This window comes from Phasianus colchicus, chromosome Z (genome assembly GCF_987193195.1).
Source record: "Phasianus colchicus chromosome Z, bPhaCol1.hap1.1, whole genome shotgun sequence".
Taxonomy (NCBI): Eukaryota; Metazoa; Chordata; class Aves; order Galliformes; family Phasianidae; genus Phasianus; species Phasianus colchicus.
In genome coordinates, this window is record NC_143476.1 from 50,501,449 (window position 1) to 50,526,481 (window position 25,033).

General features: G+C 36.4%; 1 protein-coding gene across 1 annotated transcript in view; it reads right to left on the reverse strand.

Annotated features, from left to right (window-relative positions):
- The window catches only part of AOPEP (aminopeptidase O (putative)), a 175,978-nt gene that overhangs the window by 129,377 nt on the left and 21,568 nt on the right, over positions 1–25,033 (reverse strand). Inside the window, exons 4-5 of the mRNA XM_090131202.1 lie at positions 14,632–14,788; positions 11,364–11,612 (exon numbers count right to left, since the gene is read on the reverse strand). Coding sequence (XP_089987328.1) covers positions 11,364–11,612; positions 14,632–14,788 — 406 coding nt within the window. The remainder of the gene's footprint in view (positions 1–11,363; positions 11,613–14,631; positions 14,789–25,033) is intronic.

Consider the following 25,033-nt stretch of genomic DNA (forward strand, 5'->3'; position numbering starts at 1 on the left):
CTCAGAACTCATGTGACGCATCAGAGCAAAGAGTCAGCTTTCCCTAGGAAACTAACAACGGATCATGAGACACGACGGAAACATTTGGCTACTCCTCTCACCAAGAGTAACTGCAATTTGACCAGGGCACTTGTGAATCTCCACAGTAGCAGATGTGGGGACTAAGCAGAGAAAGAAGCCGTTCAACAAAATGATGAAGTGAAAGAACAATTAAGGTGAAACAAGCTGCTACACACTAGGAATTTGATAAAACCGTCCTTCGGGAATTAAATCTCTCAACTGGCAGAATGTTACAACAACAAAGTAGTAAGGATAACAAATCCAGGAAGTATAGGATCCAAGCCATTAAGCAGAAGGAGACTTAATTAAGTGGTCATGATCAAAGTTAGTACTGAATTACAACATATCTGAAGAGACTATACAATAGTTTAGAGATAGAGTGGTTGAATGTTAGAAAGAAAAAAATAGATGCAGCAGCTGAGAGAAGTGAAAAAGAAATCATAAATGACAGTGCTAACAAAAAAAGACATCATGAGATGTCAACGAAGACAACGAAAATCAAGACCAAAAGTTATACTGAAATACAGGAGGGTTAAGTTACAGTCAGAGGCAATAAGTGTATCATAAAGTGCTCGCAGACAGTCTCAAAGTCAGGCGAAAAAGAACCGTGACAAGAAAGGGATTCCTGCCTCCTGATTTAAATAAATTCAGAGCTTTAGCACCAAACTTTGTTTATGTAAGAATTTACTGGAGAAATTACATGTTTCTGGAAACAAAAATCAGCCCTAAAGTACTAAGGTAAAGTACTTACCCTGAAGTACCTTACTGTAAAACCAAGAGGTTTGAAACCTAGCTGCAGAGGCATCTAGCATCCAATCACTTAGTACTCAACAAGAAAAAATTAATCAGATCATAACAATAACTTAGGAAAATGTGTTGGTGCCAATAGAAAACTTTCTTAATGACCAATACGTGATTCAACTAATAATTGAATATGGCTATGGAAAAATTTTTGTTTGTGAGGTATTATTTTTTTCTGCCAGAGAGAAGGTTAATAAGAATATTGCTACTCAAAACAAGCCAAAGTATATATTTGAGAATGTTTGTGGAGAAATGTGGAAAGAAAACACAGCTAAAGCAAAAATGATTCATTGCAAAGAAAGACCTATCTTTATGGCTTCAGTTGTGTCTGGATTATTTTTAACTTGTGCTAATTTTGCTTTTAATTTGTCTTTCTTCCCAAGCTTTCTGGAATTAAAAAAAAAATTTCTTGACTCTTTGCCCCAGACTAAATAATTCACTATCTGTGTATTACACAAGATCTAAAAGGTTGTATCTGTTGCTGACTTAAATTACCTGATGATCACACTTCAGGAAAAACATAAAAAGTGGCAGGAGGAGTTCAAAACACAGATGTGGAGAAACATAAATCTTTCACAAAGCTCTTTTTCTGTTTATAAACATTCTGCAGTCCTTTCACTTGCTTCACAATCAAGTTAGAGTTGAATTTCCTCATATCAAAGGTTCTGTTCAGAATTTCATTTAGAGAAAAGAAAGGGAGCAACAGTAAAAACAGGCTTTTTTAGTTGCAGTTTGTAAGAAATCCTTTCAAATAAGCCCTGCTGGAGGAAATGAAAATAAACATCAAATATGCATACATATATAAAAACTTTGCAAGTCTCATTTCACAGTTTTGGGCAGGTGTTTGATTTTATTCTTAATTAAAAGACACTGGAGCCAGTTTTGTTTTGAGAAGACCCCAAAACTGAGTATTATTATGATCAATAATTTTTTAAAAAAGTCTAACAAATAGCTTAAACAATCAATATAATACTGGACTCTCAGCTGAACACTGCAATAAGTTCTGAACACACTCGTCTCCCTTATCTACCATTAACTTTCATCAATTTAGAATGCTCAGACTCTGAGATCCCGAAAGGACAATTCTAACATGCAAAGAATTCCTAATAAGGGCCAAAAAAAAAAGCCTAATTCAGGGTGCTAATCCCATCCTGAAGTCTACAGAAATTTTAACTTTATGCAAAAGTAAGTTTGAAGATTTGCAAGTTTCAGAAAGAAACTAGTATTGCTTTTTTCACCCTGCAAAAACAAAAGGAACAACAATGTCTGACAGGGCTATGTGTTCCTTACCCTAATTAGGTTTGGAAGACCTACTCCTTTAGTGTGGCTTCTGGATGCTATCCAAAATTAAAATAGTAACAGACAGAAATAACATGCAGGAACTGGTATTGCAGTACCTTACAAAATTCGTAATGTTTGTACTTAATTGGTGTCAAATATAAAGCTTGGAGGACCTGAAGGAAACTCGCTGTTTTTCACTATATCATGCAGTCTACCCCAGTCAAAAGTGTTTTCTTTCTCTATGGATCTAGCTGTGCTTGGAATATGTTCACTGGGTCTTCATCATCTTATAGTGCATTCCCTTACAGGTATCTATGTTCTGGCTCACTTTTATTTATTTTACTTCATGGTATTATTGTTCAGTCCCTCCTTTACCTTCTTTTCCTTACAATATGGATAAACAACTATTTTACATACTACCAGCTGATTTCTACACCCCGCAGCTGAAAACAAGCTGAAAACAATTGACTGACCTATGAGAAAGGGCTCGTATTAGATTGGGAGTGCAAGTAAATTGCCTCTAGCTTTCTGCATATAGCTAGAAGAAATTCATTTGTAAGAAATTCCTCTGTAGCTGTAAACAAGATTACATACATCTATGAACACAGTACTAATGGGAGTTAGTGGACATCTTACCAGCCAGCTGCCACCAGTACCTGATGGGGCTAGTCCCAGGGCAGCTGCCACCAGTACTGAGAACTTGGCTAAGACTGACCACCTGTCTGTTCCCAGAAACAAGAGTAACTCTATATTAAACTGGATGTTAACTAGTCTCTGCATACTTTCTTCAGGATTGGTAAACCTTACACAGAAGCGCTGGAACTTTTGCGTTACAGCCAGTGGTTTGGCTTCTGTCAAATCATTAAATAGGGTCCCTTGAAAACAGTCTTCATGCACAAAACTGCCAAAAAGGAGGCACCTGAGTGTAAGTACACATATCTACTGTGAGTACTGGAAGCAGTCTGTGATTGTTAGAATTAGCATTATCTGCTAATTCTCCCTGTTTCTCAAGTGGAAAGCAGTGAGATACATAGCAATAAACCTAGCATAACATACACTAAAAGCAAAACAACGAGAATCAGCAACAGGATTATCTCCATCTTCTTCTGGCTCTTTAATGGTTATGTTTTGGTTTTTTTCCCCCAGGCATTAGGAGTGGTACTCTAAGTAACTGCATTAGAGATGAACACAGTCTCAGCACAGTCTTCATTTCATGTCCATACTGACAGAGTTAGTAGGAAATCCTATCTCTATCTCCTGTTTTTCTTCTGAGTGGAAATAGGGCTTTTTATTTGATAAAGGATTAGGACTCAAGAAAAAGCTGTGTAATGCTGGATTCCCAGAAAATGATTACATGCACTAGTACCCATTAAAAACTAAATCTGCCTAAATCACAGGTAAAATGGAGAGATCTGGAACTATCCAGCCTGGAAAAGAGAAGACTGAGAGGAGATCTTATGATAATTAAAAATATCTAAGAGTCAGGTGTCAAGTGGATGGGGCTAGGCTCTTTTCAGTGTTGTGCAGCAACAGAACAAGGGGCAATGGGCAAAAACTACAACACAGGAAGTTTCATACAAACATGAACCCTTTACTGTAAGGTGACAGAGCACTGGAACATGTTGCCCAGAGAGGCTGTGGAGTCACCTTCTCTAGAGATGTTCAGACACTCACCTGGATATGAACTTCACTTCCTAGGAAACCACTTCCTACGAAACCTGCTGTAGGGAACCTGCTTTGGCAGGGGGTTGGACTGGATGATCTCCAGAGGTCCCTTCCAATACCTTCAATTCTGTGATTCTTTGAACACCGTTCTCATTTCAACCTTTATGTCACTGTACAGAGTAATGAGCTCTTCCTTCAGTCTCCTTTTCTCAAGACTAAACAAACCTACTACGTCAGCTGCTCTTCATAACTCTTGTTTTCCAGTTCCTTCACCAGATTTGTTACTCTTCACCACACACATTTTGCTTGAACAATTCTATATCCTTCTTTCAGAGAGGTGCCCAAAACATAATGCAATATAGTCACTTACTTCCCCAGTCCTGCTGACAACATTTTTGATGCAAGTAAGATGACTTGAGCCATCTTGGCCACCTGGGCACACTGCTGGCTCACGTACAGCCAGCTGATCAGCAGCCCTAGGACCTTCTTTGCTATGCAACTTCCAAGCCACCCTTCCCCAGTTCTGTACTGCTGCATGGGGTTATTACAACCCAAGTGCATAAGCACTTAGCTTTATTGATGATGACAATAGATTTGTGATTACACTGTTGAATACAGTGATTAGAGTCAGCCTATCAATCTAGCCTATTCAGATCCCTTTCAAAGCCTTTCTGAGCTCAAGAGTATACAGTCCTGACTAACTGGGTATCTGCAAATATGCTGAGGGTGCACTGGATACCCTCAGCCACATTGCTGACAACAATGTTAAACAAAAACGGTCACAGTACAGAGTCATGGAGAGTGCCACTAATGACTGGCCAGCAAATGGCCTGTACAATAGAAATCCAAGATAGTCTTTGTAGATAATTCAGACTCAGTTACCTCAAGACAGTTAAATATCAGCACAGATACTTATCAAAACAGATGAGCAAATAGTACCGTTCACAATTTAACCACTCAGATTTGGTACAAGCCTCTTTCTAGACTAGTAAGGTTCTCAAGTTAGTCTTCCAACCAGATACAAGAGAGAATGGGTGACTTAATAAACCTCTTTAAAGACAAGAGTGATTCAATACTGTAAACTCGAATTCTACACTCTTGTGTCCACAGAGAGGCAGCAATCTTACAGCTAAAAGGCAAAGAAATCAAAACTGATATAGACCGTTTTAATACATGAGCAACTAAATTGTGTGTGGATCCAGTTTAGACCTGATTAGCATCCAGTGATGACTAATTACGCACGTACGACAGGTCTAGTACAGACTGTTGACTGTAGTAAGGTTGCAATCGGTTGAAATTTTATTTCAATTCAAAATTTAGTTTCAGAAGATGAAATTTACATTTTCTCATCTGGCTACTGCTGTAAAAAACCCATACTGGAACCAGAGAAATGTTTTGATCTGCCTTAAAGCCCTGTAGCTGCTTCCGTATGTTTAGAAGTCTTCTAAGTTGCTTTCTGTTTTACGCCTTTGCTACCAGAAAGAAAATGACAGTACTGCACAGATGTCACAGTGAACAAAAGACATCATCTGAACTGTAACTTGCAAGCCAGTATTTGAATAACCTCTCTTAAGCATTTAAGCATAAAACAGCTGTTGATATAGCATTCTAAGAAGGATGGTGAAATGAGTTAAAGTCAATTTTTATCCTTTACAGCCTCAAATACTATTTCATCAACCTATTAGATTGTGTAAATTAAAAAGATATCCAAAGTTACTTGTATGTATACATGTATATACATACCAGTATGAAATATATACATACTTATATTTAAAAAGTGCATAACAATTTCCTCAAAAGGAACATCATATAAATTAAAATGAATTCCTGTAGTTACAACTTTCTATGATAGTCTTTGTACTAGCCAATATGGACTTCATGGATTATTTCCACAATATTAAAACAAACAATTACACATGATTTTACAAAACATATAATTTTCCAAAGAAAAAAAATGCTAACTGAAAAAACTGCATCTGGGAAAAAATAAGGTAATTTGCATCCTTTCTTCATGAATTCAGCCTAAGTGGTCACCTGACATGAAAAAAATACAGAAATTAAGATTAAAAATAGTTTGTGTTCAGTTCTGCTTCAGCACTTTTGTTTGCATTGATGAATAGACTATTTGTTATTTTCAACCCAATATCCTGCTTGATTTTTCATCACAGAAACACAAGAAGGAGTGATACTTTTTCCTTCTAGGTGGATGCTACAATGGATTTCAAATTCTATTAAAAAAGAAGTGAGAGTATACCAAAGCACTACTACTTGCAAATATTTCTAAGTATAAGCTCAAGAAACTATTCTTTAAAAATTCAAATCACATTAAAGTTGCCTACATCATTAAGTCAAATTTCACTTACGAACTTCAATGACTTTAATGAAGTCATAATCCTGGCAAAAAAAAATACATCAACATATAAGTATGATTTTTGATCAAAACATAAAGGATTCTTGCATGTAAACTTGAGGACATGCAAAATTATTTGCAGGATCAAGGATTAAATTACCAGGCAAGCTGCAGCCTTTTGAGAAAGGGGATCCCACCAAACACAAACAAAAAGTAAGAAAAAATTTCTTACATAATGAAACAAAAATACATTCACTATCCATTTTGCTTTCTCCAGACATCATACTACTACTCTTTTTACTTGAACTTTTGTTTGTAGTTATTTCTGACTAGGCTGGACAGACCAAGGAGTGTTCACATTTAAGTTTTACTCTTGCAAATATTTCCCTAAACTACCACAACTGCCAATAATGACCGCCCAAAAGTTTATGTAAACGTATACTCTCACAAAAGGCATCTAGAGCCTTTTGGTCAGTCATAATTCTGTAAGGCTGAACAGTACTAGGTTTGACATTTGGATGGTTTCCAAGAGTCCTGGCTGTTTTTACTACAGACTCACCAGTTGTTATTGGAACACTGCAGACATACAGATTGGATAAATGATGACTGCAGGCACGCAGATCAGAGAGTCCGCTTGGTTAGATTTGCTGTTTTCTGTTGCTGTTTTGCTCTGTTCTGTTCTGTTTTGTATTTTTTTTCTCTTCATTTTAAAAAGTTAACATCCCTACTGACATGGCCTGGAAAGACTCGAGAGTTCTGCTGAGATGTTATGCTTTGAAGAAAGGGATCTTCTTTCTCTTGAAATACCATCAAGGACCACATACATGACAGAGAAAAGAAACTAAGATCTTTATTATCTACTGGGTTGCCAAATCCTCAGTTAGCCAGCAATATAAACTGACATCATCTACAGCTCTCCCAACAACCCTCTATATTTCTGTCATCAAACACCATTTGGTTTTCAAGAATGTCCAGCACATTTAAAAATAAGGCCACTAATTTCAGAGCTCAGGTTTCAAATAGCCTAAAATTGGCATCCTTTTTTGAAAATATTGGTATCTCATTATAAGTTATTTTCTGTAATAACAACCATATTGCTAAGCCCAAAGATCCCTCTATCCCACTAGTTTGTTTTCAGCAGTTACTACTAGTTCTTATGGAAAATCACAAGAGCCAGGTATGTACCAAAGAAGATATTTTTCATCATATTCATAGCTCTCACAGATATGTGAAGTGACTAACTAAAATACACAGTGCTTGGTCTACACATTTTTTTAACTTGCAAGTTTTCAAAGTCAAACACAAAGAGTAGTAAAACTATGTTATTTAAATTATGTATGCTGCCAGCAAAAAGAAAGAATTCTTGAAGTCCATTGTCCATAAAAAAAGAAAATAAAGGTCCGCAAATCTCAACGGAGTAAAATAAGCATCAGTGAATTTGTCATGAAAAAGTAGAAAAATGGAAAGTAGTTTCTAAAGGCCTAGAAATGCAAAAGATTAGTGACTGTGAAAGGCCCTCCATGGTTAGCAAGGAAGGAATAATGACTTCCAAGAAAAGAGAAGACTCACACAATTAAACAATGCAAGAGGGTCAAGATTCAAACACAAGCTCAGGAGGCAAAAATATTGAAGTCTATATATGGAAGACTGCCCTTCCTCATGGAATGAAAAAGAACAAGGAATTTAGAATCTCTGTAGGTTCTGGCAAAATGAAAGGAAGTTAAGGAGGTGGTACGACTGTTTATGAGGATGAATTGTGATAGGACAAGGAGGAATGGTTTTGAACTAAGACAGAGGAGGTTCAGATTAGATATTAGAAGGGGAGCTTCAGATTAGATATTAGAAGGAAGTTTTTCACACAGAGGGTGGAGATGCACTGGAACAGGTTGCCCAAGGAGGCTGTGGATGCCCCTGTGAATCCCTGGAGGCATTCAGGCTGGATGTGGCTCTGGGCAGCCTGATCTAGTGCTTGGTGATCATGCACATGGCAGGGGACTTGAAGCTAGATGATCATTGTGGTCCTTTTCAACCCAGGCCATTCTATGATTCTATGATCTTTTCCCTGCACATTCTAATTAGGAGCTCTATAATCTTTGCAGCCTCATATGATTCCTACTCCTTTTTCCTCCAGTTCTCTACCTTGTGAAAAGAGAACTTAAAATCAGAAATAAGATGCTGTTAGGCATTTGTGCTGTTCTCAAAGTTCTGCAAAAAGCACTGAATTTCTAGATTTTAAGCTGTTTAAATTTGATCCAAAATGCTTTTTTCTTTCTTTTCTTCTTTTTTTTTTTTTAATAACATATCAACAAAACTATCTGGATCACATTCTTCTTCTACTAGCATGAAATTTCTGGGAAGCTATACAGAGTCACTTGAACTAAAATATCATGATATCAAGAAGGTATGCAAAATTAAGTTTTCCAACTTCAAAGATATGCAGGAAGCAAGAAATAATGATGGCAATTATTATATGCAATCAAGATTTTGTTTCCATACAAAAATTAAAGGCAAATTTTAAAAGACAGGAAGAGATGTAGAGAAAACATAAGTAAAATGTACATGTTTTCAAGCAGAATTTTTCCCATAAAGTCAGACTTCAAGGGAAATGCAACTGTCTCACAGTATCAGCTGCTAGAATAGACAGCTTAAAACACCTAATTAGGTCACTCCATGCAAGAACTATGATCATTTTAAACCACCATAAAATGCTGAGGAAACACCCCACTAAGAAAAAGAAATTATTTTGGGATATAAGAACACAATAAGTATGGCTAATGAGGAACAGACAAAGAAAGTGCTAAATGCTCTAAAGCCCTGATACTTAAGGTGATGACTAAAATTTATGATTGCTACCTTTCCTAGCAGGCAGGAATACAATTAGAATTCTCAAAATGGTAGTCCCTCTGTGCTAGCATGCTGTGTTATGTTATACTGTTAGAGACAAACTTGAAGATAAAAAGGTAAATGGTACCTTTTCTAACCCAAGAAAACAGCAAACTTTTTTTTTTTTTTTTTTTTTTTTTTTTTTTAATAATGTGGGTTTGGGCATGGTTTTGCACACAACTTAGTCTTAAATGAAGCCATGCATGTAATTATCATTGCATGGGCAGGAATAACCATGTAAGTAGCTGCTTTATGCAAAGAATCTCTGAAAAAAATATATCACATGAAACAAGAACAAGCGAGCTCTTATGAGTCACATAATAACTCCCTTTGCTGTCCAAACAACTTGACATTTAAATAACTTATTATTTTATTTCGATTTAAAAAAATTTGAATGTGCTTGGCTTGATGAACTGATGAATGAAATGCATCAGGAAGTATGCATTCTCCTTCTTTCATCCTCTACTTACATTTAGTGATAGGGATCATTTGGAATGAACAGTCATTAGAGGAAGCATAAGGAAATATACACAGAGGTTTTCTCATCTCCTCCACAAAGAAAGCATTATTACAAATTCCAAATACATGGATTCAGATAACCACAGATGGTTTTCCAACAGAACATCCTCCAGGCATCTTTTCCCTACAAATTTTGGGAAAGGTATATGCAGGGGAAGCATTGCCATCTTCCCAAAGAGCAGAAACATACCAAGAACAGAATCTTGAAGATTGTTCCTATACAATATTATCATTTTGGCCTACACATCTCTCACTCCTTTTACTTTTTTTTTTTTTTCTTTTTCTGTGTGTACATCCTGTGTCCCTCATAGTTCCACTGATCATTGCTCTCATCATACAGTTAAGTGAAATGTGTAGCCTTTTTCTCACTAACAGAAATGACTGGAAAGGACACACGTCAATCTTTGTGAACCATGTCTATGAAGTCAGAAGAAGTTACTGAGCAGCTCTCTCAACTTCATACAGCTTCAAGAACATGGTACTCAACATCACACATATGTCCAAATCAAATATAATCTGTGGTAGGTGACCAAAGCAACAAGGAGTCTGTTTCATGCTTTAATTTATGAGTCTATTAAGCAAAAACCTATCACTGAAAACTCAGTAACATATTCAAGTTATCTGCAGATATGAGCCTGATGTGAAAAAGAAGAGAATCATTGAATGTTGGATTCTTAAACTTTATAGTCATTAAAAAAGTAAACCTACAACAAAAACTATGCACTATTATTACATGACAGCAATTTTTTTTTTTTTTTTATCCCTGAGGGTGATTGCAAGATGAAAGCTGAATACAGAAATCTACAGAAAGGAAAATCAAAACACCTAGCATGAAACAGAAATTTTCATATTTGATAAGTTGTACAATTTATCAGACACCGTATTGTCAGACTGCCCCTCTACTGCCATCTGTCACATGGCAACAAAATGTAATGGAACAGTGGTAGAAATCTCTACTGCCATATGACCAACTTCTGCCTGGAATGTTGTCGGCCAGTGTTATAAAATAGGATGTTTTACTTTCGGAGCAACCCTTGTAGTTCTCCTTTAGCCTTCATCTTCGTATGTTTTACTCTATAATATATACACCTTCTAGTTTAGTGTTGGTACTAGGAAACAGTAAAACAAATAGCATTTTATTCTCTGCTATTAGCAAATGCTATCTGATAAGCAACTTAAATATTTTTAAGAAAATTAAAAAATAAATGGGAAATTTTAATTGCTAGGTGTTGCTGTACTAGTACTAGAGCTAAAATTCTTCTGTTATTGTACAACTGGAAATTGTACTGTCAAAATAATAATATTTAATTAAGCCTTTTATTTTCCACAATTACATGAATACTTAATAGTTCACCCTCCTCAGCTTCCAAAGCCCAGTGCCTGACTAGAAAATCTTAAACCAAAAAAGACTTATAAATAAACTACATATCTGAATTTTAACATGTTCTGTCAGGACATAATGATAAAGTCATCAACAACAACAACAAACACAAAATTATATTAGCATCAAGTACTGCAATTAATAGAATTTTAAAAAAACTTCAGTTTTGCAAAGCAGAAATTCAGACACACGTGTTATAACTTATATTTTACTTCCCAAGTCTTTACAACACTGAAATTAAAGATCTCAGCACAAAGTACGCAAGTAAATCTACTAAGCAAAACCCAGCTAGTAACAACTAGCATTTTTAAATTGATTTAATAAAACAGTTTTATATTACAGCAATTTTACTCTATTAATTAGATGATAAAACGGAATCTAACAAAATACAGAATGAGGTAAGACAGTAAAAGCATTCTTTACCTAGCCATTCCCAGACTGGAAAAGTTTGAAGGAACTATCAAAACATCAAGCCTGGAAAAGGGATGGGTGCCCAGTGTGGAGTAAGCAGCTGAAAGGCACTGAGGAATAAGCTGAAGTAAATGTTCTTCACAGCATTCCATGAGGCACAAGGGAGCAAAGACTCTATAGGGAATGACTCTTTGCAACATGGCAGCAGGATTTTGGAAACGGCAGGGATATTCCACATGACCACAGCTTTCTTTATGCCATCTGACAGTAACAACAAAAAAATAGTTTAATGTGACACAGAAATACACAATTGAATATACTAACATACAGACATTTTCCAGACACCAGAATGATACAGTTAGTTCACAACATCCACCTCATTTAACCTTCTTATACCATTCACCCATGTTTAGCACTGTGAAAAAAGATTACACATCTGAATAGAGCAGATACTTAGCAGTTACTTAGAACTCAAAAAGAAAAAATAGCCAAACCTTGCTTTTATAATAAACATGAATAAAAAAACTTAAAAACTAAGTAATGATACAAGAATGCTTCTTAATTCAGAGAATTCCTACTTAAATTATGATCCAAAAATTTTTTTACTCCCTTATTACATGCAACTATAATAAAATTTTTTTCTGTTGTTGTTATTTTTTGTTAAAAAAAAAAAATCCCCATGAGCTTTTACTGTTTTTTTTTTCCTTAAATGAAAAAAAAAGTAGGTATCAATTCAGTCTGATCAACACAACTATCACATTAGTAGCAACATAATAATAAGTTACTCTTACAGAATATTCAAAGTTGGGGCTAGAAAGATGAATAAATGTAATCCTTCCTAAAACTGAGTCATACACCTTTATCTGTCCAAATAGACTTGTATCTGAGCAGACATCAGCTTCATGTTTTCACCTGCTAACTTGTCTTCTCTACAGGGCAGAGCCTCTCCTGGGTATCAGATTTCAGCTTCAAGAAGCTGGTTCTACTATGCTTTGACAGACAAAACACTTACTGAACCAAGCATCACCAAAAAGCATTTATATTTGAAAGAGTGTAAAAGTAAAAATTCACTCCATGTGAGTGCTGATACACAAAAACAAATGATAAGATGTAGAAGAGAGTATGCTTCTCGGAAGTGCCAAAATTTCTAAGTGTGAAACAAACACCTTGTGTAAAAGAAGTAGATTTTTATTACATAAGCAGAAAAACTCTATCTACCATTAAACACCTTTATTTTTTTTCCAAGAGTTGTCTAAACAAGAATATTTTTGCTCTAAAAGAATATAAATTTGTATTTAATTGTCAGAGTTGAGATTAAACAGGAACATAAAAGCTAGCAGCTCAATTCTCTTAACATTTGCCAATTAGTCCTTATGGAGATAGGAAACTTATTTTACATTCTAGCTCCATTTACTATTTTGATGCAGTCTCCTCACACCAAGCTTGCTAGTGCCTGAACATAAATTATATTAAACATTCAAGTAATTTATTTTTGGAGATCCTTCTTCCTGCTGCTCAAGAGTCTATACCCTTTATCATTCCTGAGACACTACTTTAAAATCTGCTTGATACCAATTTCATATCCTTTCTAGAAACCTCTGCTACAGGTTTGGTTACTTAGTCTTAATGATTTAAATAAACAGTGAGTAATTGCTGTGCTAACTCCCAAATGTGCTTTTTTAAAAAAATCTTTTTGGGTTAGTTTTTTCTTCTAAAGATCACTTGTTGCAGATTTCAATTCATTCAACAAAAACAAATGACCATCACACTGGTTAGAACTTACAGTATTTTTTGCTACAGAAAGATAAAGAAAATCCCATTTTCCCAAAGTTTTCAAAAAATAAAAATTAAACAAACTGTCAGATTAATATCCTGCATCAAATCAATCACCGAATATCCTGTACATTTGAGAAACAGTTACATGGTTACATAGTTACAGTTACGGAGTACTTCTGTACAACAGTCATATAACAAACAAATAAATAGCAGAGGAATAAACAGAAAATAATTTCTAAAAGCTTTATAATATGTATAAACTGCTTCAAAGCTTGAATAGGCATGTGTTACTGATGTTAGACAAAACATAAAAGTTCCTATTCCCAAGATTTATTAGGATTTTTTAAAAACAAAATTAGCTAAGCTGCAAGTCATCAGAGTCTTTAATTTTAAATTCTAGGAATTACGTCCACAGTTTCCAAATCCTCACCAACTCTTATCAAAATGGTAAGGAGTTCCACAGTCTTAATGCTAACACAGTATTAGCCCTAAAACAGATATCTTATGAGTAAGGGTTTTTTTTTTTTTGTTCGTTTGTTTGGGTTTTTTTTAAGCTATGTCTGAGACTTCTGTTAACTAGGGTGAATACATGTGAAATCAAGCTTTGGTGCTCCAGAAGATTAATTTTTAACTTCAGTTGTCATTGGAAGGACTGTATGACATTATAATGTTCATTCACAGCAATCTCCAAGAACAAGGAGAGTGCCACAGAGATGATAAAGGGCCTGGAGGATCTCCCTTTAGAGGAAAGGCTGAGTAATTTGGGTCTTTTCAGCCTGGCAAAAAGAAGACTGAGGGAAGATCTCACTAATGTTTATAAATATCTAAACAGACAGACAACCCTGTAATAATTTAAATGCAGTGAATCTTTTTTACTAGATTGAAAAGAGAGATAGATGTATCCAAAATAATTACATTTCTACAGGCTTTGTGAAAGATAGCAAAGTAGCCACTGCATTTACTGGACAACAGCCTATTTTTCATTGAACTGAACGAATGTCCAAAATTCTTTCACAGAACCACCGTAACATTACACACCAATCTAGGCAAACAACTGCACACGCCAGCTCTAACTCTGCAATGAGACTGTAAAAGAAAGGACAAGTAGGGGCTTGCATTTGCTAGGAACTATGGCACTAGTGGGCACTAGATATCCAGGATGTACCAAGGTAAGTAGCACTGAGGACCATACAGCAAGAGACTGTAATAAAAACTGGAGAATCTGGTAGTCTTGCAGCAGGGCATTAAACACCACAGGATGTGAGATGCAAATCCAGAGAATGCTAGGATTAGTGCTATTGCTCATGAAACTGTTTTTACATAAAAAGAACCACACCCTTACCCATGAAAAAAACCCTTGGGAATTATTTCCCTGCCATGATTTTTTTAGTAAGATGAAACAAATTCTGTTTTGATTCCTGTACTGAAATGGCTTATTTTCATTATGGAGAAAATGTCACCGTGGAGTAAAATGTCACTTTTCAACAATATTCCAAACACCAACCTGAGATCAGCTTGTGAAAATGGCATGGAAAACTCATCTTCTGTGTGGATACCAGCCGTGAAGCATTGCTGTTTGACCTCCTGCCAGCACCCCACAGCAATAGTGAAGGTGGATGCTGGCATTGGCATAGTTACATAGTAGTACCAGCTCATGATACCTGTGAATAAAAGGAACATTTGTGCAGATTCATCAGTCACAGCACCCAGTCAGTACTTGATATTTTTGTGTACTTGAGATTTTGGGTTGTATCTCTCACCTTATGTCCTCGTATTTTTGTTGAAGAAGAGAAAAAAAATCTAACACTAAGCTGTGTAAGAGGAGTCATGTAACCATCATGGATTCAGTATCGTTTACTTGTATCTGTACTCAGCACTGGTGAGGCTGCACCTTGAGTGCTGTGTTCAGTTTTAGGTCCCTCACTGCAAGAAAGACATTGAGGCCCTAGAGAGTGTCCAAAGAAGGGCAACAAAACTGGTGAAGGATCTGCAGCACGGGTCTTATGAGTAGTGGCTGACAGAGCTGGGATTGTTTAGTCCGCAGAAGAGGAGGCTCAGGGCAGACCTTGCTGCTTTCTATGACTACCTGAATGGAGGTTGTAGTGAACTGGGGGTCAGTCTCTTCACCCATGTAAATAGAGATAGGAGTAGAGGGAATGGCTTCAAATTGCTCCAGGGGAGATTTAGGCTGGATGCTAGGAGATACTACTTTTCCAAAAGAGTTATCAGGTACTGGAATGGGCTGCCCAGGGAGGTGGTGGAGTCACCGACCCTGGAGGTGTTCAAGGAATGTTTAGATATGTTGAGGGACTTGGGTTAGTGAGAACTATTGGTGATAGGTGGATGTTCGTACTGGATGATCTTGGATGATCACTCAACCTTAGTGATTCTTTGATTTGATGATTCTATACTTAAGACTTTAACATTCCTCTATCTGCTGATATCTTCAGCTGTAAAAAAATCTATAGTTACTGAGATGTTATTAATGCAAGGAAAGCAGTGTTACTGCCCAATAATTGTATCAGATGTGAAATCTAATAGCATCTTCAGTCACGAGAGATTAACATTTAATTCTGTCAACTCTGGATCACTTCCTTACACTTTTGTCTTGTCTATATGACATTAGAAAGATTACAAACCCTTTTCTTTGTGTTCTGTCAGTACCAAACTGACAGATAAGTTTTAACAAACAACACTAGCTTATGGATCAGACTTGGCAATCTGAGATATAGATGTGCTAGAAATTAAAGCTCAGAATCAGATAGAATATTGCCAAAATCAGTTTTCAGGCCATGATAATCCAGGAACTGCTATAACAAGATTAGAAAATCCAATAGAAGGTAAAAAGATAAGACTTAATGGTATAGGAACACAGTGATGGAAGACAGAGAGTATCTTATATGCTGACTATATATGCAAACACGTGTGAACAAACTTCAAGATATTTTGGGGCAGCCTACCTTTCATTAACCTAAATACTGCTTAGGTTTACATCTGCGCCTCTAAAAAGAGAACAGCATAAGAGTCACATTTAAGTACCCATTTGTGGGCAGAAGTACTGTTGATACCCCATACTAATAGGTTAATTACTCTTGGAAAGAGCCTAGCCTACCGAATCATGCGCAATTACGTGTGCCCATGGAAACTGTGGAAACAAACAAACTTCACTTATTTTAAGAAAACATTAATACTTGCAACAATGTTCTAAGCAGGGATATGGAACACTATCAACAGGAAAAAAAAAAAAAGATGCGGAGGTTGAAAATAATCAAGTAGCTACCACAAGGCATAGGGGTATAATTATCTCCTTACCTAATGACACTAGAAGGTCAAGTTGTGCAAAGAAAGGACAAGTTAAAAAACCTTACTGCTCAGCCTCAACAAATTTTGCTACCTCCAATTTAGTATAATGTTTATAATGTCTTGTAAGAGGCTGAGGATTCATCTTTCTTTGTCTGCCACAAAAAGCCTCTGCCTTTTATATGCAGCAGCAACCACTTACACTGTTCCACTCTATTCCACTTTGGCAACATCTACCACTACCATCAAAAAGCTTTGATTGGTATTGTCAGTGGAACATACATTACTCCTGTAATTTTCTTAACCTCACAACAGTATGTGAGCAAAAGGAACTTATTTGCTCCAAATATATTTGAAACAAAGAAGATAACTGTTTTTACCAAAATCTCCTCTTTAAAAAAAAAACAAAAAACAAAAAAACCCCTTACCAAAGCTAGGAATGAGCCAACAAAAGCGAGTTCCATTTTGAGCAAAAGACATGGCCCAGAACAGTACAATTTACTGTTTTGAAAAAACAGACTCTCAAGTAGTAGTATAATATGGAGTTTCATTTATATAAAATTTTGCTGAGGGCCCAAGCCTGCTCATATTCAAGACAGCAGCAACTTTACTTTCAACTTAAATAGGTACAAGAGGTAGTCTATACAACTTCACTTTCTGTAGTTTTGTTATGCAATGCATTAAGAGTTATGTTAGCAGTAAAACCTTTAAATGACAGCAAAGGAGGAGGGAAAAAAATGAGGAAAAACTAATGCATTTCCAGTGGAGTTCTGAAACAAAAATGAAAGTTAAAAGGCAGTCACAGAAACATTGTTCAAGGTGGCAGAAGAAGTAACGGAGAAGACTCACAACAGTGAAGACACTATCTAAAACTAAAGGAAGGATGTCTTTGCTACACAAACAGAGGGAGAGGAACACAGAGACAAATAAGTGTAGCAAGACAGGCTGGAGCAAGCAAGACCACAAAGGATTTTGGTTTTTGTTTGTAAGAAAAAGGGGTGCTAATTTGAAAAGAATGTCAAAATCAGTTTGCAATCCAGAAAGAAGAACAGTACGTACTGCATTCACAAATTTACATGGACTGGCAACAAACATGATATTCAGAGGCAGAGCAAGCCCTGAAAAAGAATTCAGGTACCAAACACTGGAAATTAGGTTTTCTTGATGTGTGTTTCCAGATTTATCTAAACTTGAGTTTCCTGAATAAAAGAAGAACAACTAACATACAGCCTCCCTTCTGTTTTCCCAGTCTCATATATTTTGCAGTCATTTTAATGTTTTTCTAACAGTGGTCTTCCCTTGAACAACTGAATTACACACACTGGCATGAACACAGTCTCACAGAATATCTTGGGTTAGAAAGGACAATAAGACTATCTAGTTCCACACACCAGCCATGGGCTGGTTGTACCCACTAGATCAGGTTCTGTAAGTCCCATCCAGCCTGAATCTTGAACAACTCCAGTTTCTCTGTGGAATGTGTTCAGTGCCTCACCATCCCAACAGAGAAGAATTTCTTCCTTATATCTAATTTAAATCTATCTTCTTTTAGTTTGGCACTGTTACATCTTTTCCTGATAGTGATCCTCACTATTTTTTCCTCTAGAGTCCCCTAAAGCATCAGAAGACAATAATAAGGTATCCCTGGGGACAATCATCTTGCTCAACCTGCTAGCCACACTTCTTTTGATGCAGCCCAGGATACAATTGGCTTTCTGAGCTGCAAGCATGTACTGCCAGCTCATGTTGAGTTTTTCATTTATCATTACCCCCATGTCCTTCTGCACAGAGCTGCTCCAAGTCCATTCATCAGCCAGTTAGTTCAGATGTTTGGAGACTGCAGGTGCAGCAAACTGGCCTTGTTGAACTTCACGAGGTTTGCACAAGCCCAACTCTCAAGCCTGTCAAAATTCCTCTAGATGGCATCCTGTCCCTATTCATGTCTACATCCATGTCACCAATAAAGATATTAAACAGTACCAATATGGGCCCATGAGGTGCTGGTCTCACCTGGACACTGAGATGCTGATCACAACACTTCGGATGCAATCACTCAGCTGATTTTTTACCCACCAAATGGCCCACCAAATCCATGTCTCTCCAAATTAGAGATAAGGATCTCGTGTGGGACCATATCAAAGGCTTTGCACAAGTCAAGGTAGATCATCTCTTCTTTCCTTGTCCACCAGTGCTGTCAATCAGTTGTAGGAGGTCACCAAACTATCTAGACATGATATGCACTTTGTGAATACTGGCTGTCTACAATCATGCTTTCTGTATATATTAAAATGGTTTCCAGGAGGATCTGCTCCATGATCTTACAGTGTGCAAATGTGAAGATGACTGGTCTGTTGAAGGTTGCTCCACATATCCTCCTTTTTATCCTTTTTAAACATGGCTGTTACACTTCTCCTTTTCCAGCCACTGGGACTTCATTACTTTTCTTATATGAAGGAGAATGGTTTAGCAATCTAATCTGTCAGTTCCCCTAAGACTCTGGGATGCATCTTATTGGGTCTAATGGACTTGTGCATATTCAAATTCCTCACATGGTCTCAGAGCATCATATGGTGGATAGGACTTAATTTCCCCAGTCCCTACTTCTAGACTTGGGAAGTATAGTACGAGCAAATACTGCTGAAGACTGAGGCCAAAAAGTTGTTGAATATGTTAGTCTTCTCCATGTCAGCGGTAGCCAAGTTCCCCGTCTCACTCATCAGAGGTTACAATTTCTTATGTCTTCTTTTTCAGTGTTCTATACCTGCAGAAATCCTTCCTGGTATTCTTCACATTCCTAGTCAAGTTTCACTCTTGCAGTGCCTTGCCTTTCCCTGTCCCAACCCTAAACTGCCAGGCTGTGTCCTTACAAACTTTTCAGGATGTAGACCACTGCTTCCACTGTCTGTGCATTTCTATTTTGTATTTTACTTTGTTTAAGGGGTCCTAACTCAGCCATGTAAGTAAGATCACACTATAAGGAAAATAAGTGAGCTCTCTCTATAATGTGTTCACTGATCAATGATTGAAATGGTCTTCATGTACACAACACTTCTCTACAGCAACCACCATGAAGTACTCTCACTGGTAGGGTTGCCTCCCACCTCCCTCTTTTCTCCCACAACTTCCTTTCTTTAATTTTCTTCAGATTGGTGTGGTTTGTTTCATTTTCCATTATTTGTATCCTCACTATACACTGGGAAGACAAGCTCCACTCTGTTCCTTTCCCCTCCTCTTCCTTTTTCCTCTGCTTACCATTGGCTTCCTTGTAGACAGCACCACCTCTAGGATAAGAGAAAGTAGTACAGATCAAATGGGAAGATTCCCTTCTCTAATGAAGTTAATAGCATTTTGTACCATGAAAACATTTTCGAACTAAGCAAGGACATCTTGGGAACAACAAGAGGTTAGACAAGGGTTCACCCATGGGAAATGAAGAGCACAACTGGTCCTTATATTAGAAAAGCTTATTTCCTCTCCTTAAAATCAGACTTAATTTAAAAGCAATTAGATTCCTATACATAATTACTTTAGGCAACATATTTTCTTACAGATAATTTTAAACTCATTTTCCAAAATTTTTTTTTTCTTCAGGTCTGCAAAGCAAGTCTATCTCACAATTACACAAATTCTTCAGAATAGATGTCTTACTTTTCTGTGTTCTATACCTACAGAAACCCTTCCTGGTATTCTATTCTATCATCTATTCTATGACATAAAACTGGAAAACAGCCTATTCAAAATTTAGGACTATATTTAACAAGAGTAAGAAATTACAAGCTATTTCTAATTGCCCACAAGAACAACTTAAAAGCCATTTATTTACTGTACTTGAAATAATAACAATGAATCATGAAATTACTTATTAGAATTCTAATGCATTCAGCCATCTTTGAAACTACTAAATTGTTTAAGTTCTGCAGAGCTTATTGTAGCTGAAGAATCACATGAGAGCCACTGTCTGATAATGCCTGATGGAGTATTAAGATTTTTTTTTATGGTGTTTATATTTGTGTTGTCACAAACTACATATTTAAGGGGGAATGTGCTAATATACAAAAACAATGTCCATGAATTAATAGAAAAACACGATTCAGCTACTTCTAAAGAATTAGAGGTATCCACACAATCCTGGAACTTGATATACAAAGTAATAGCTGGCACTAAAAACATAAAAACACATAAAAACACAGCTTAGTAAACTACTATTTAGCTGGGGCACCAGGATAAAGAATTCTCCAGCTTTCTGGAACTCCTTGTGACTTGCAGAGATTTTTTATCTTATCTGAAGGGCAGAACTTCCCATATAGCTTTCTCACATTCATGCTTGAATATCAGTTCAGCACTGACTCAGAGGGATGAGCAGTATGTGACAAGCTGTCAATTCTCACGCTGTAATTCCTGCTACATACTGGAGATCAATCAACATGGGTACCAGACTCTTTAATTTTGCCTTAGGAAAAGAGAGAAAAGCTCAAACAAAATATTTTGCTATGAGCTACAGTGCAGGTGATGGTTTCTATACCACTATATTTCTAATAACAAAACACATCTTCTAGCTGAAATCAAAATCTACATAAGATAGAAACACTAGGAATATGTGAACATAGAGCAATTGCACACAGACCAAGCCTTTTGATTTCATGCTTACCTCTTGAACATGAATAAAAACTAATATAAAGGTGCTTGTGACAAAACATATATGCACATTCTGTATGTAACGGCAATGAAATGAAAATAATAATAACAAAAATTAAAAAGTACATCCAGTGGTTAAATGCCTTGTATTACACACAAACACACCTATAGTGTTCTCTTTTTCCCCACGGGCCTTACCAAAAGCATTCTTCTGACGTTTTTTACTCCCTTAAGTACTACATAAAGAATGCATAGTATTTTGAAGCACTTACAGATCTTACCTGAACAGTTCCCATCTCTACTTGGGTGACACTGCACTATCTTTCAAGCAACTGTGGCCACATTTCATTTCAAATGAAAGGATGAGCCATAATTTTATAGGAGAGAGAATGCAAAAAATGCTATATGTAATTAGTAGAAAACCTGCAAATACAAATGGAGAATGAGGATTCTGTGCACTGAGTAGCCCTTATCTTGCCTTGGTGTTGAATCAAAGCATCTGTACATCTAGAGATGTAGGTTTATGAAGCAGAATGCAGATTTCTGTTTAAAGGTGATAGGTATAATCCTTGCTTGCTGCTCTCTTATTAACTGCTTACACATTCATTAGAAATATGATTTGAAACAACAAAAATTCAGCTAACCTGTAGTTCTGTTCAGAATAAATTAATTAACAACTGCTAAAATGCTTGTTTTTCCTAGGGAACTCCATTCTTTAAAATATATTTTGGTGTTCTGCCAGTGTGATTTTATAAATATGCAGTACAGCAATAGCATATTGTATGTAAAAATAAATAAATAAATAAATAAATAAAATAAATAAAATGTTTTCATTTAACTCTCCCTGAAAGGCTGGTAGATGTGTTCTAAAGACAAAATTCTAAGTTAATATGCCCTGCAAAGCTGCAAAATGAAAAGATCTATATCGAACAGCCTATTCAGCAGCACAGGCCTACTAATGAACCTAGCGAATCTGGATTCCTAAACTCATTAAGAATTCATTTAGATTAGCACCTGACTTTGTGTTTTCTTTTTAAATCATTCCTTACAATATCACTGCTTTCTTTTCTCTCCTCATCTATTTTGTACATTTTTTACAATTCCGAACAGGTCTCTAAAATGTTTGCTATTTTTTTGTGGTATATAAGCACACTGATAATGAGGCTGTTACTAATTGCTGAGCCTTTGAGAGTTATTGGAGTATAATATTTACTACCTTAAAAGAAATCAAACAAGCCTTATTTCATGACAAAATTAGGACAAATGAAGAGTCCTGTGTGTCATGTAGTTCTGTAAGTAAAATCTTTGATGTTCTTGGGAATGCCATCCTGGGGAGAGGGAAAGGAAAAACCTAAAGACTGAAATGCAGTCTTGCTGCTTCACTTCAGTCAAGCTTAACTCAAAACTTCTTTGAAAGGGCCTACATTTAATGCTGCATTTGGTTCTTCCCAGCTCACTACACACCTTTCACTCAGCATGTCATTAGCACAGTGAAGCTAAAATGAATCATTTCCTCTCTATAGGCCTTTCCATTAAAGACTTCTTATACTACTTCTTACTTTCATGGAGTTATTAGGATATACAGTGGATTGGTTTTGGAAAATTAAAAATAAATAAATATACGAAGCTTTACATTGACACAGGAATTACTGATTACAACTACTACAAGGATTTAAACAAAAAACCCTTATATTCTACACGTGGTGACAGGCTCACTTTGGGCCACTAAGTCCCAATCCTATCATTAATGATATGGTACACTGATTTCATTTTCAACACTTCATCAACTGCATTTTAAAAACGGTTTTCCCCAGAATTAATTTTTTCTCTTAATACCACTATACATATTTAATAGACTCTTTAAACTAGAGTCACAAAGCAATCTTATTGAGGAAATAATTATTGCACAATACAGACTTTTCAACTAGCGAATTGATCTAAGAGAATATTGATTTTAACTGGCCTGTGCTCATTTATGTTGTCTAAAAATTTTCCACAGGTTTCTGTTTCTAGAAATTCACATCAGAATCATTTTTTTCATAATACTTTAGACTATGCAGACACCACTAACGTACAGGTAACAACTCATCAGCAAGGCAGGAGTGTGAATAAAAATAAATTATACAAGAATGGCAGAACTGTTCTCCTAGCCTGAAATCAAAAACACTTTCTTAATACCATGTCAGGAAAACACTATTGCCCAAATGAGTGAGAAGCTCATCATGGCAGTTTTCCATATATCAGCAGCAGAGTCAAGGCTTGAAACATGCTTTACCTATGACCAAAATAATTAGATAATTCAATGCAAACTGATGGCTCTCAAATTAAGGATAGTTTTATTCATTCTTCCCCTCTCAAATATAAATCTGATTCTTTAGAGGGGATTTTTTTTTTTTCCCACAAACACCTAATTCTAACCTTTTCCATAAGCCTTCATTAAACAAACTTTTCACAGGACCTTTGCAAAAAACTACTATTCAGTCTACAATTTTTTTTGGCCAAAAGGAAGCAAAATTATATACATCAAAAGTATGCCTAAGCTACTTTTCAGTATCCAAATGCTTCTATATGTTTCCTACTAAATAAAATTTTGACCTTATCTAAATATAGGCATCAGCCCCTTTTTGCAAGTGTTGAGAAATTAACTTATTTTATCACTATATGCTATGAACAGTTTTGAAAGATTACACAAGAAGTCAGTTCACTAGAGCAGTAGCTAAGAACCACTATTAAACTTTGCCTGAGGGTTGAATTAGAAAAAGAGTGAAACTGAGCAAAGCAATTCATCAGGACAGGAATAAATTAAGTAGAAAGAGTTAGTCATAGAATCATAGAATCACCATGGTTGGAAAAGACCTAAAAGATCATCCAGTCCAACTGTTCACCTATTACCAATAGCTCCCACTAAACCATGTCCCTCAACACCACATCCAGTCTTTCCTTGAATACTCCCAGGGTCGGTGACTCCACCACCTCCCTGGGCAGTCCATTCCAGTGCCTGACCACCCTTTCTGAAAAGTAATACTTCCTAAGCCTGTAGCGTCGCCTGGGGTTGTTGTAGCCAAAGTGCAGGACCCAGCACTTGGTCTTGTTAAACCTCATCCCATTGGCTTCAGCCAAGGTCTCCAGTCTGTCCAGATCCCGTTGTATGGCCTCGCTACCCCCAGGCCTCTCAGTCATCTCTGAAGACAGTTTTATGGTTGAAAATAACTGCTGTAAGGGTTAAATCTTGCCTTGTAATTATTGTAAGTATTAAAATTTTATATTACTTCAGAACTGAGACTTTCAAAACAGTTCCATTTGAGGCTGACTTTCCTTGAGTTCTAAGAGCTTCTTTTATCAGAATGGGTAAGATACAAGGACTGTAATCCTAATTTCATTTATTTACAACTAGAGTATATAACTGTGAAGTGGTGGGCCTTGTCCAAACATAAGGAGCAACAACTTTCTCTTTTGCAAAGGGAGATGTATACATTTACTTAGGGACTTAATCTTAAAAAACTTTAAAAAATCAGTGTACACAGTCACCAGATGGATGTTGGATTCACCCCACAGAATGTTCCCATTCAACTTATCTCCATTTCTGTGTGCAAGAGTTAAGGCTCTCTCCATCTGTCTGTAGCCTGAATACAGCTTGCACTTTCTGCAGCTCTACTGACTGACGCTGATTAATGCCACAGTGGTGCTGTATGAATCTGGTTTACTTTGTCAGGGGGAAAGTGGGAATAAAACAGAAATCTAGGACTTCTCTCCCGATACTAGCACTAGACCAGCCAGTACTTAAACTAGGCCTAATTAAGGAAGGATAATTCTAACTATTAATATTATTGAAATACATGAAAACCCTAACTTCTCACTGAACATCAATGAGCACCACTTCCATAAAGCAGGCCTCATATTTAAACGTCTAGCAACCAAACTACATACTCTAGAAAATACTGACCCTACTTCTCAAACAATTTCAAAACTAA